Source organism: Corapipo altera, unplaced genomic scaffold, assembly GCF_003945725.1.
Source record: "Corapipo altera isolate COAL_440 unplaced genomic scaffold, ASM394572v1 308, whole genome shotgun sequence".
In the NCBI taxonomy this organism is placed as follows: Eukaryota; Metazoa; Chordata; class Aves; order Passeriformes; family Pipridae; genus Corapipo; species Corapipo altera.
Genome location: NW_020884925.1, coordinates 878,674 through 888,974, shown reverse-complemented (window position 1 = coordinate 888,974; position 10,301 = coordinate 878,674). Strand labels below are relative to the sequence as shown.

The window sequence follows — 10,301 nt, the reverse complement described above, 5'->3', positions numbered from 1 at the left end:
TTCCCTACAATCCCCTCCCTTCCCAACGCCCCAATCCCTTCCCCACCATCCCCTGCCCTCCCCACCCCCCAGACTTTAACCCCAGTTAAATCCACCAACACAGATTTCTTTTCTCTTTTTTTTTTTTTTCTGTGTTTTTGGGTTTGTTTTGGTTCTTTGTTATTTTTTTGCTTCTGTTTCTCATCGATAAAAACGCTGTCGCTGCCAACGCCAGGAGGGGCAGCCCCCGGCCCCGGCCCCGCGGCTCCTTCTCCACGCTGCCACAGGGTGGGGACACCGAGGACAGGACAGGGAGGGGACAAGGGACCGCCAAACCCGCCTGGTGCTCCCGGGGTGCCCCACGCCTATGTACAGGTGGAGCCACGGCACTGGCCCCGGCTCTGCCCTGCCCGGGGGGCTCAAATCCCACTCGGCCTTCCCTGGCCTCGCCTGGGGGGCTCCACTCAGTGCCCGGGGAGTCCCGGGGGTCCCACCACTGCCACCGCTCAGTTTGTGTACACCTGAGTCCCGATCACACGCATGATCTCCTTCTGGATTTTGGGGTCCTGAGTATTGATATTGGCATCTCCCACTTGGCCATCTTCGTACCTGGAAGGGGAGGAGGGGGGTCAGGGGGTGTCCCGGGGGGGTCCCACGGGTGCCGGCGAGGTGGCGCAGCTGGGACTCACACAAAGAAGAAGCGGGTGCAGACGTGGTCCGAGACAGGGCACACCCAGATGTTGCCGTGTTTCTGCAGGTCCTTGGAGGTGATCACTGCAGGGGGAAGGGGCTGTTGGACACGGGGTGGGGAATGGAGGCCTCGGCTGGGCACGGCTGGTGCTGGGGGCACAGCTGGGGGTGGGGACCCTCCCTCCCTCCTCCCCTCGCCCAGTGATCCTGTAGGTGCTGCCCATGCCCCCCCATTGCCCCCTCATGTCCCCGCACCTTCGCACAGCGCGATGCAGTTCAGGTTGCGGCTCTGGAGAAAGCGGGACTGGATGGAGCGGGTCTGTGGAGAGAGCAGCCGGTGTTACCACCCTGTGGGTGCCATATCCCCATCCCCATCCTCCCTGGTGTCCTCCAGCCTGTCACCTGGGGGATGGTGTTCATCCTGTTGTACCGCTGCACCAGCTCATCCTTCGACGGCATCCGGTGCTGGCCTTTCCCCATCCCTGTGGAGAAGGAGGTGGTGGCCGTCACTCCCAGCAGGGAACACTGCAAGGGTGACAAGGGGACACATGCCACAGACAGGGATGGCTCAGTGCTCCCACCCTTTGGCCAAGCCCTGGGAACCCCCCAAAAGCAGGCACAGAAGCTTTTGCAGCCTAGAAATCATTGGGGTTTTTATTCCCTGGTGTGTGGGAAAGTCCCAGCCTGGCTGGGAAGAGGCTGGTGCAGGTGATCCGGATGTGGGACGGTGCCGACTCCGGTGCGGGTTCTCCGGCTGGCGCGATGCCAAACCTCCCGGGGCCCATGCAGGGGGTGGGGACGGGAGCGTAGGCAGGACTGGGCAGAGCAGGCAGCCTCTTACCTGAGTATCCAAAGGAAATACTGGAGATGGGGCTCAGATAGATGCCCTTGCCATAGGCTGCTCCATGCAGCTTGCAGGAAAACACCAGGGTGAGCGTGGTGGGGTCACCCCGACAGCTCAGGCGCGGTGACAGTGGAGGCAGCCTGGCACCCCCCACTGCCTGTCCCCTTCCTTGCCTGCCTGTCCCCCTGCTTACCTGCCTGTCCCGTTCCCTGCCTGCCCGCTCCCCTCTCTCCCTCCCTCCCTGCGTTGGGGTGCATTGGGCCCGTGGAGCGGAGCGGTACCTGCAGTTTGGTGTAGGAAGCGTTGACCAGTCCGTTGCGGAGGATGGAATGCCAGTTCTCAATGTGAGAGCCACTGGAAAAAGTCAGCCCCACGTCAGCCCCACAGGGCCCGTTGCGGGGCTCCTGCTGTCCCCCCACCTCGGCAACTCACTGGAAAGCGAAGGTGCTGCCGTAGAGTTTCTTGGCCGTGCGGAACCGCGCCTCCTTGGCCGGGGGGCTGCTGAGCAGGAGGAACTGGTGGGAGGTGTGCATGAACTTCAGCTGCTACCAGGGGAACGGGAAGAGCAGCGGCGGCACCGGCGGGGAGAGGACAGAGAGACAGGCAGACAGACAGATCATGCACGGCCGCCTGGCCCCGTGTCCGGCCCAGCCCGGTTTTGGCTGCTCCGACATTGCCAGGAGGGCCTGTGGCATCACCCACCACACAGCCCATCCTCCATCCCATATACCACATCCAGCCTCCCACGCCTCCCAGGTTCAGATCATATCCCAAGGGATGCATCCTGTGGCCCAGACCTTTCTATGGCTCACCCCATATCCTTACACACTTCATCCTACAGCCCACAGCCCACAGCCTATATCCTGCATCCCACCTCCCGTACCCTTCAGCCCATCTCTGACATCCCACATCCCACATTCCATACCCTCCATTCCCCAGAGCCTGGCCAGGCCCCTTACCCTGCTGAGAGGCAGCTTGACAATGTGGGATCTGTTGCTGGAGATTATCCTTGGGAAGAGGAGGAAGAAGAGGAGGAGAAGGAAGGTCAGATAGGGTGGTTCCATGCTCCTCTGGGAGCAGGGCCAAGCTGGGAGCCAGAACCCACCCCAATGCCATTGGATGGTTGTGACCCCCCAGGAGAAAGGAGCTGAGAGAGTCGTGCCAAAGATGCCCGGCTGCCTCTCACCCTGTCAGGGGGGATGTGGGACAGCAGGGATGGATGTGGGACAGTGGGATGGGGCCACAGCACCCTTGGCCTTACCACTGCAGGAGGGGATGGGCCAGGGGGTCCAGCTTGTCCATCTGCTTCTTGATCTCCAGGTAGGATCCCTGGCAAAGACAGAGGGGGGGCAGGTGGGTGCCCCAGCACTCATCCAACTGTGGGCGGATGGAGATCAGCACCAAAATGCCACTCCAGGATTGGATCCCACACTGGAGGACATGGGGGTGTGAGGCCACACCACGTACCTGGGTCATCTCCCGGATGGACATCACGCTGTCCAGGGCCTTCTGCAGCCGCTCGTAGTTCTTTTTCTACATGTGGGGCAGGAAAGAGGTGGCCATCAGAGGGGTCCTCAGGGCTCCCCATGGCCCCTGCACCCCTCAGCATGGGGGAGCGTCGTCCCCGGAGCTTACCTTGGGGTTAAAGGCAAGAGTTTTGGGGTCGTTGGGGTCCACCACGGAGGGATAAGGCTCGAAGATGATGCTCTTGCGAGGGGACTCGAGGGCAGCGCGGCACATGGCCACCAGCAGGTCCACCACCTTGGGGCAGAGCAGGGGGTGAAGGGGCAGCCCCCCCTAGGGAGATGTTGGGGTCCCCACCGTGCGCAGCCCCTACCTCGGCGCCCGTGGCCACCTCCTCAGCCGCGCCCGACATGACGCCCAGGGTGTAGAAGGAGAAGACGCAGAGCTCCCGCGTGCACACGGCCGGCTGCGGAGGGACAGGAGTGTGGGGAGGGCTGGGACAGGGACAAGGGGGCACAGCCCACACCCCGTTGGCCCCTGTCACCCCACCTTGAGCATGGAGCCATTCTGGAAGACGTGCTGCTCGTCACACACCACACAGTACTCGTTGAGCGTCGGGATCCGCTGCTCCGCGTACTTCATGATCTGAGGGCAGGACGGTGGGAGTCAGTCCCTGCCAAAGAGCTGGGAGCACGCTCCAGGCAGTGGGATGGGGATGAGTAGGATGTGGGGCAGTGAAGAGGATGCTCTGGGCAGCAGGATGGAACTCAGCAGGACATGGGGCAGTGGGAAGGATGCTCGGGGCAGAAGGATGAGGATGAGTGGGAAGGATGCTCTGGACAATGGGATGTGGAAAAGTGAGGCACGGGGCAGTGGGAAAGATGCTCTGCACAGCAGAATGAGGATGAGTAGGACATGGGGCAGTGGGGAGGATGCTCCAGGCAGCAGGATGAGGGTGAGAGGGATGCAGGACTCTCACCTGGACGAGGAAGCCGTACTCCAGCGTGGGGATGTTCTTGCAGTGGCCACCGACCTGCGATGGAGCCGGAGCGGAGCCAGCTGCGTCATCCCCTTTCCCACAGGCACCCCCAGCTCTGCATGGCACTGGCAGCCCCCAACCCCACCGGCACAGTGGGCCCCCCAATGTGCCAACCCCACCCCAGCACAGCAGGACCCCCAACATGCCAACATCCTCCAGCACAGCAGGACCTTCGATATGCCAACCTTCTCTAGCACAGTGGACCCTCAAATGCCAACCCCTGCCGGCACAGCAGCACCCCCAACATGCCAACACCCCTCAGCACATCAGGATCTCCAACATGCCAACATCCTCCAGCACAGCAGGACCCCTGACATGTCAACATTCTCCAGCACAGCAGGACCCCTGACATGTCAACCTTCCTCATCACAGCAGGACCTCTGACATGCCAACCTTCCCTGGCACAGCAGGACCCCTGACGTGCCAACCCCACCCACAGAGATGCAGCACCAAGAGGGGGTAAAGCACCACTTGGCCCCATGGCTGGGCCCCAGCTCCCCAAGAGCACCCAAGGGTGCTGGGAACAAGAAACCCAACAGGGGCTCCCCCCACCCCAGGGGGGTCCCAGCACCCCACAACAAGCGATCTGAGCCTGGAGGAGCCCCTGGCAAGGGAAAGGAGAGGAAAGCAAACCCCGAGGAGGGGTGGCACCCACCAGGATGTTGAAGGGGGCAACACCTGCCTGGGTGCTGGCGGGGGGGTAGCCGAAAACTTCCACCTTGGGGTTCTTCACCATGCAGGACACGGAGCGGTTCATCAGGCGGTTCACGCGAGCCTCAGGGATGCCCAGTTTGCCCTTCAGCACCGAGTCTTGGATAACAGGGAAGCTGGGAGACCTGTGGGCACAGAACCCCCTGAGCACCCGTTTATCACTGTCCCCTGCTCCTCCACCACCCAGCGCCGAATTCATCCATCAGCTGGAGCAACCTCCACCTCTCTGGGCTCTGGTGGGGAGCAGCAGAGTCCAAGTGGGGAAACTGAGGCACAGTGCCAGGCTCCACCCAGGCTGAGGGCACGGAGGGCTGGCACCTTGGGGACAGTGACGGGGTCTTACTTGGGGATGGGGGAGAAGATGCTGAGGCCAGCGCGGAACTTCTTGATGGTGCCGCTCGTCTTGAACCAACTGTGCCGCTTCTCCTGCTGGGTCTTCAGGAAATCGTTGCTGAGGTGTTTCCATTGCTGGGATGTGAACATGCCCAGGATCCTGGCAGAGAGGTGGCATGGGTGCCCGAGCACCATGGGGGACAGCACTCATGGGTGTGTTGGTGTCCCCCAAGCCTGCTGCTTGGGTGGTCCCAGCCACACCCCAGCTCCTTCTCTTCCCCACCCACAGCTGGTGTTGAGCCTGGCAGGGGGTTGTGTGGTGGATAAAATGTAGTGGCACAGGGACATGTGGCATCTGGTCAGTTTGGGGGCAAAACAGGAACTCTGTGGGCCCTCCCCACCCCCCACCCTCAGGTGCCCCGTGTGTTTCAGCTCTTACTTCTTCAGCTGCAGACCCAGCCCGAAGCCCTCCTTGTTGGACGGCTGGAACACCTCGATGGACGGTTCTGTGGGGAGAGATGAGGACGAGCCATTGGTGCCACTGCTGTGCCCGTTCCCAGGGCACGGGGGACACCGTGTCCTGCCCGTCCCCACTCACCGGGGCCATCGAGGTACTGGGAGAGGGAGAAGCGCAGGCGGAGGACGATGGGCTCCGTCCGCAGCACCTTCCACGCCGTCGCCACCTCCTCCTGCCGAGGGAGAGCCACGGTTCAGCACAGCTACAGTTTGGCACAGCCGTGGGGACACAGCCAGGGAGGGGAATTTGGGGACCCCCTGGGTATGTGTGCCCACCCTCCCTGTGCCAACGCTGCCGGGGGCACCCTGGGGACTCACATCGAGGAAGCTGATGTTCACGTGCAGGTCGATGTCCACGTCATCGATGGTCCCGTACTCCCTGTGAAGACACGCGGTGCCGTGGCACAGGGAGGCTGGCACGGAGCCGGAACAGCGGCCCGGGGCCCACTGTGCCAGGGTGGGCAGGCTCAGGGGACAGTGACAGGCACGTGTGGGTCCCTGTGTATCTAGTGTGTGTACCCTGAGACCAGGATGGCACAGGGGGAGTGGCCGGATTGCAGATGTGTGCCTGGAGATGGCACAGCTGGGTGCTCAGGAGTGCCATGCTTGGGTGCCATGGCAATGGCACAGCCAGGTGCCCCAAGGATGGCACAGCTGGATGCCTGGAGATGTCACAGCCAGGTACCTTGTTAATACCATAGCAGGGTGTCCCACGGATGGCACAGCTGGGTGTCCCAGAGATGGCACAACTGGGTGTCCGGGGGTGCTACAACTGGGTGCTCAACATGGCCACATGCATGGGGATGGCATGGCCAGGTATGCTGGGGATGGCACAGGTGAGTTGCTCTAGAGATGGCACAGTCAGGTGTCCCAGGGATGGCACTGGTGGATGCCTGGGAGTGCCACAGCTGGGTGCCTCAGGGATGGCACTCCCAGGTGACTGGTGATGCCATGGCCAGATGCCCCAGGGATGGCACAGCTGGATGCTCTGGGAATGGGCTGGGTGTCCCAGAGATGGCACAGATGGGTACTTGGTGATGGCAAAGCCAGGTGCCCCAGGGATGGCACAGCTGGGTGCCTAGTGGATACCATAGCTGGGTGTCCTGGTGAGAGTGTGTCTGAGGGATGGCACAGCCAGGTGACCTGGGAATGTCATGGCCAGGTGCCCAGGAGATGCCACTGCCAGGTGTTCTGGGAATACCAGAGCCTGGTGCCCTGAGGATGCCATGGGCGGGTGCCCAGGAATGACACATCCAAGTGCCTGGGCACGGCACAGTTGGGTACCCAGGGATGGCACAGTCAGGTGACCGGGCATGGCACAACTGGATGCCCAGGGATGGCACAGCTGGGTGCAGCACAATTGGGTGCCCAGGAATGGCACAGCCAGGTGTCCTGGGCACAGCACAGTTGGGTACCCAGGGATGGCACATCTGGATGCCCAGGGACGGCACAACTGGATGGCCAGTGATGCCATGGGCAGGTGACCCAGTGATGCCACAGCTGGGTGTCCTGGGTACAGCACCCACCTGACGGCCACGGCATTCTCGCTGTAGATCTCCTTCACCGCCTCGATGTCGGCGTCCAGCTGCGGGTGCCGGTACAGGTCAGCGGCGCAGGTCCCCTGCGGCACAGCCCCCACGGCACCGTCAGACACGGAGCCCCCGCAGCCCCAGGCTCGGGATCGCGCTCGGGCTGGAGGTCCCCAACCCCCCCACTGCCCTGTGGGGGCCAGCACCCACCTGGACGCCGTAGAGGAACTCCTCGGACTCATTGTCCCCGTCGGAGTCATCGTCCGTCCAGTACTGGCCCTTGAGGTCCTGGGGGCAGAGGGGTGGGGGGCAGCAGATTAGGTGGGTATAAGGCTGGGGGAGAGGAGATGGTGAGAGGGTTGGGATGTGCTTTGAGGGGGAGCACATTAATAAGGAGTGAACGAAGGGGAGCAAACTGGGGAAGCTGGGTCTGGAGGGAGTTGGGGGCAGTGATCTGGGGGAACATTTAGGGAAGCAGGTTGGGGGAACAGTGGGATGGGGAGGAGGATGAGGGCAGCAGGATGGGGGGAGTGTTTTGGGGGTCAGTAGGATGGGGATGTGGTATGGGGGCAGTGGGATGCAGGGAGCAGGACAGGAAGAATAATTTGGGGGGCAGCAGAATGGAGGAGCAGGTTGGGAGAGGCAGGATGGGGCAGCAGATTAGAGGGGAGCAGACTGGGGACAGTGGAATGGGGACAGCGGGATGGGGGAACAGGATGGGGACAGTGGGATGGGGGAGCAGGATGAGGACAGTGGAATGGAGGAGTAGGGTGGGGGAGTGGGATGGAGGAGCAGGATGGAGGAAGAGGACGGGGACTGTGGGATGGGGACAGCAGGATGGGGAAACAGGATGGGACTGCAGGATGGTGGAACAGGATGGGGACAGCAGGATCGGGACAGTGAGATGGGGGAGAAAGATGGGGACAATGGGACGGAGGAGCAGGTTGGGACAGTTGGGATGGAGGAGCAGGATGGGGGAGCAGGATGGGACTGCGAGTTGGGGGAACAGGATGGGGACCGTGGGATGGAGAAGCAGGATCGAGGAGCAGGATGGGACAACAGGATGGGGATGGGGGGGATGGGGTGCGGGATGGGCACAATGGGATGGGGGAGTGGGATGGGGACAGTAGGATGGGGGAGCAGGATGGGATAACAGGATGGAGGAGCAGGATGGGGACAGCAGGATGGGGTAAAAGAATGGGGACATTAGGATGGGGGAGCAGGATGGGGACAGCAAGATGGGGAACAGGAGGAGGGAGTAGGATGGGGACCCCGCACGGAGCTGCCGAGCGGGCCCCCATCGACCGCGATGGGGGTGGCCCCTCTCCCACCGTCCCCATTCCCGAGCCGAGCCGAGGGACAGCGGGACACAGGGGGACACAGGGGAGCACGGGGATACCCGGGGGGTCACCGAGGGTCGCTGCCCCATCGCCCGCCCCTCGCCCCCCTTAGGCCCGTCCCGCTCATCCCCCCCGCCCCGGGCGCGCTCGCCCCGCGGGCCGCTCCGGGCTGTCGCCGTGCCCCGTGCCCCGTGTCCCCGTGTCCCCCCGGCCCTCACCATGTCAGCGCGGCCTGGCCGGCGCGGGCGCCGCCGCCATTGCTGCCGGGGGGCGGCCGGCCTGACGTCACACCGCGTCACCGGGCAACGCGCCCGTGACGTCACCGCCGGGACCCCCGGTACCCCCCGGCTGGGCCCGGGGGAGCGGCCACAGCGGGGACGGGCAGGGCTGAGGGGCCCCAGTGACCCCAGGGTCCCCAGGACAGGCTCCCCCTGGTCCCAGTTGGGCACCACCGCGGCCCCCAGCACAAGGTCCCCCGTGGGGTGGCCGTGTTGGGGCCCCCCACAGTGTCCCATGGGCCAGCAACAGGGTCTCCAGAGTCCCCAGTACACTGTCCCCAGCATCCCCGGCAGAGAGTCCCCACGGTACCAGCACCGGGTGACCATTTTGAGTCCACCCCTGGGCTGTCACAGTGTCCCCACAGCCCAGCACAGTGTCCCCAGTGTCCCCAGTACAGGGGCCCGGCATGCCCGGTACAGGATCCCTACATGATCCCAGTATAGGATGACAATTTTGAATCCCCAGATGGCTGTCATGGTGTCCCCACACCCCAGGACAGAGCCCCCAGTGTTCCCAGTACACATTCCCCAGTGTACCCAGTACATGGTCCCCAGCATTCCCAGTACAGGATCCCCTCATGGGCCCAATACAGGGTGGCCATTTTGGGTCCCCCATGGCTGTCACAGTGCCCCCACAGCCCAGCACAGTGTCCATGCTGCAGGTCCTTGTGTCAATAGTGTGTCCTCAGTGTCACCACGATCCCAGTGGAGCAGCTGCTATGGGTCACCAATAAATGTCCCCACAGTCCCGAGACAATGTCCCATCATCTCCAGCATGGGGTCCCCAGTATCCCCAGCCCTGGGCCCTCATGGATCTGGCACAAGGCATGCCTGTTGGGCCCCCCCCAAGTTGGCACGGTGTCCCCTGTGTGCCCAGTATGGCGTCTGCACGGCCCCACTACAGAGCATTCACACTGCGCCCCCAGTGTGCTCATTGGAGGGTCTCAGGACCCTCCAACAGCAGCCCAAAATGCCCAGCCCCACAAAGAGAGGGACTCCTGAGGACCCGTGAGTGGCTGGGGGGGTGTGAGTTGGAGGGACTGTGAGTTGGTGGGGCCGTGTGAATGGAGAGACGGTGTGAGTTGAGGGAATGGTGTGAGTTGGGGGGATGATGTGAGTTGGGGGGTTTAGTTAGGGGGTCGTGTGAGTTTGGAAGGATGATGTGAGTTTGGGGGACAGTGTGAATGGAGGGGATGGTGTGAGTTGCAGTGGGACAGCCTGAGTTGGGGGCACAGTGTGAGCTGGAGGGGCAGTGTGCCTTGGGGAGTGTGTGAGTTGGGGGTGTGTGAACTGGGGGGCACTGTCAGTTGGGGGGATGGTGTGAATTGGAGGATGTGAGTTAGGGGTCGGTGTGAGTTGGGGGAGATGTGAATTGTGGGGATGATGTGAACTGGGGGGTGGTTGAGTTGGGAGAATGTGAGTTGGAGAGCGCTGCCCCTTTAAGAGCAGCGGCCCCTTTAAGGCGGTGTCCACTCTCCGTCCGCGCGCGCGGCGGCTGCAGCGCCTCCTCATTGGCCAGTCGGGCGCGTGCCATTCTCAGCGCCTCCCCCGCGCCTTGTGCGTCCGCCGGTGAAAGGA

The 10,301-nt window shown here is 63.0% G+C and overlaps 1 protein-coding gene across 8 annotated transcripts; it reads right to left on the bottom strand.

Moving 5' to 3' along the window:
- Nucleotides 1-346: 346 nt before the first annotated feature.
- Nucleotides 347-10,177, bottom strand: PARP6 (poly(ADP-ribose) polymerase family member 6). 8 transcript variants are annotated; one of them, XM_027657774.1, is made up of 24 exons: nucleotides 9,892-10,176; nucleotides 9,583-9,741; nucleotides 8,664-9,019; nucleotides 7,316-7,393; nucleotides 7,103-7,197; nucleotides 5,895-5,955; nucleotides 5,659-5,749; nucleotides 5,500-5,566; nucleotides 5,071-5,220; nucleotides 4,699-4,852; nucleotides 3,957-4,010; nucleotides 3,527-3,622; nucleotides 3,351-3,443; nucleotides 3,149-3,274; nucleotides 2,981-3,046; nucleotides 2,775-2,842; nucleotides 2,473-2,521; nucleotides 1,946-2,058; nucleotides 1,795-1,867; nucleotides 1,511-1,580; nucleotides 1,072-1,151; nucleotides 925-988; nucleotides 669-753; nucleotides 347-588 (listed from the first exon to the last, which is right to left on the bottom strand). In XM_027657774.1, the coding sequence occupies exons 2-24, from the start codon at nucleotides 9,656-9,658 to the stop codon at nucleotides 486-488; spliced, it is 2,268 nt and encodes a 755-aa protein (XP_027513575.1). In that variant the 5' UTR covers nucleotides 9,659-9,741; nucleotides 9,892-10,176; the 3' UTR covers nucleotides 347-485. The 8 variants fall into 8 exon arrangements, 6 of the variants coding, with proteins under 6 accessions (XP_027513575.1, XP_027513576.1, XP_027513572.1 ...); XM_027657775.1 differs by having other exon boundaries at nucleotides 1,946-2,055; XM_027657771.1 differs by having other exon boundaries at nucleotides 4,672-4,852; nucleotides 9,892-10,174.
- Nucleotides 10,178-10,301: the final 124 nt, after the last annotated feature.

Bases quoted from the DNA above. Each gene is read 5' to 3' on its own strand.
- PARP6 (XM_027657771.1), bottom strand. From the start codon at position 9,658: ATGAGCACACTGGGGGCGCAGTGTGAATGCTCTGTAGTGGGGCCGTGC. The intron at 7,198-7,315 runs GTGGGTGCTGGC...GCTGTGCCGCAG, and splicing joins AGTTCCTCTACGGCGTCCAG to GGGACCTGCGCCGCTGACCT. The intron at 2,522-2,774 runs GTAAGGCCAAGG...CCTCTTCCCAAG, and splicing joins GCCCATCCCCTCCTGCAGTG to GATAATCTCCAGCAACAGAT.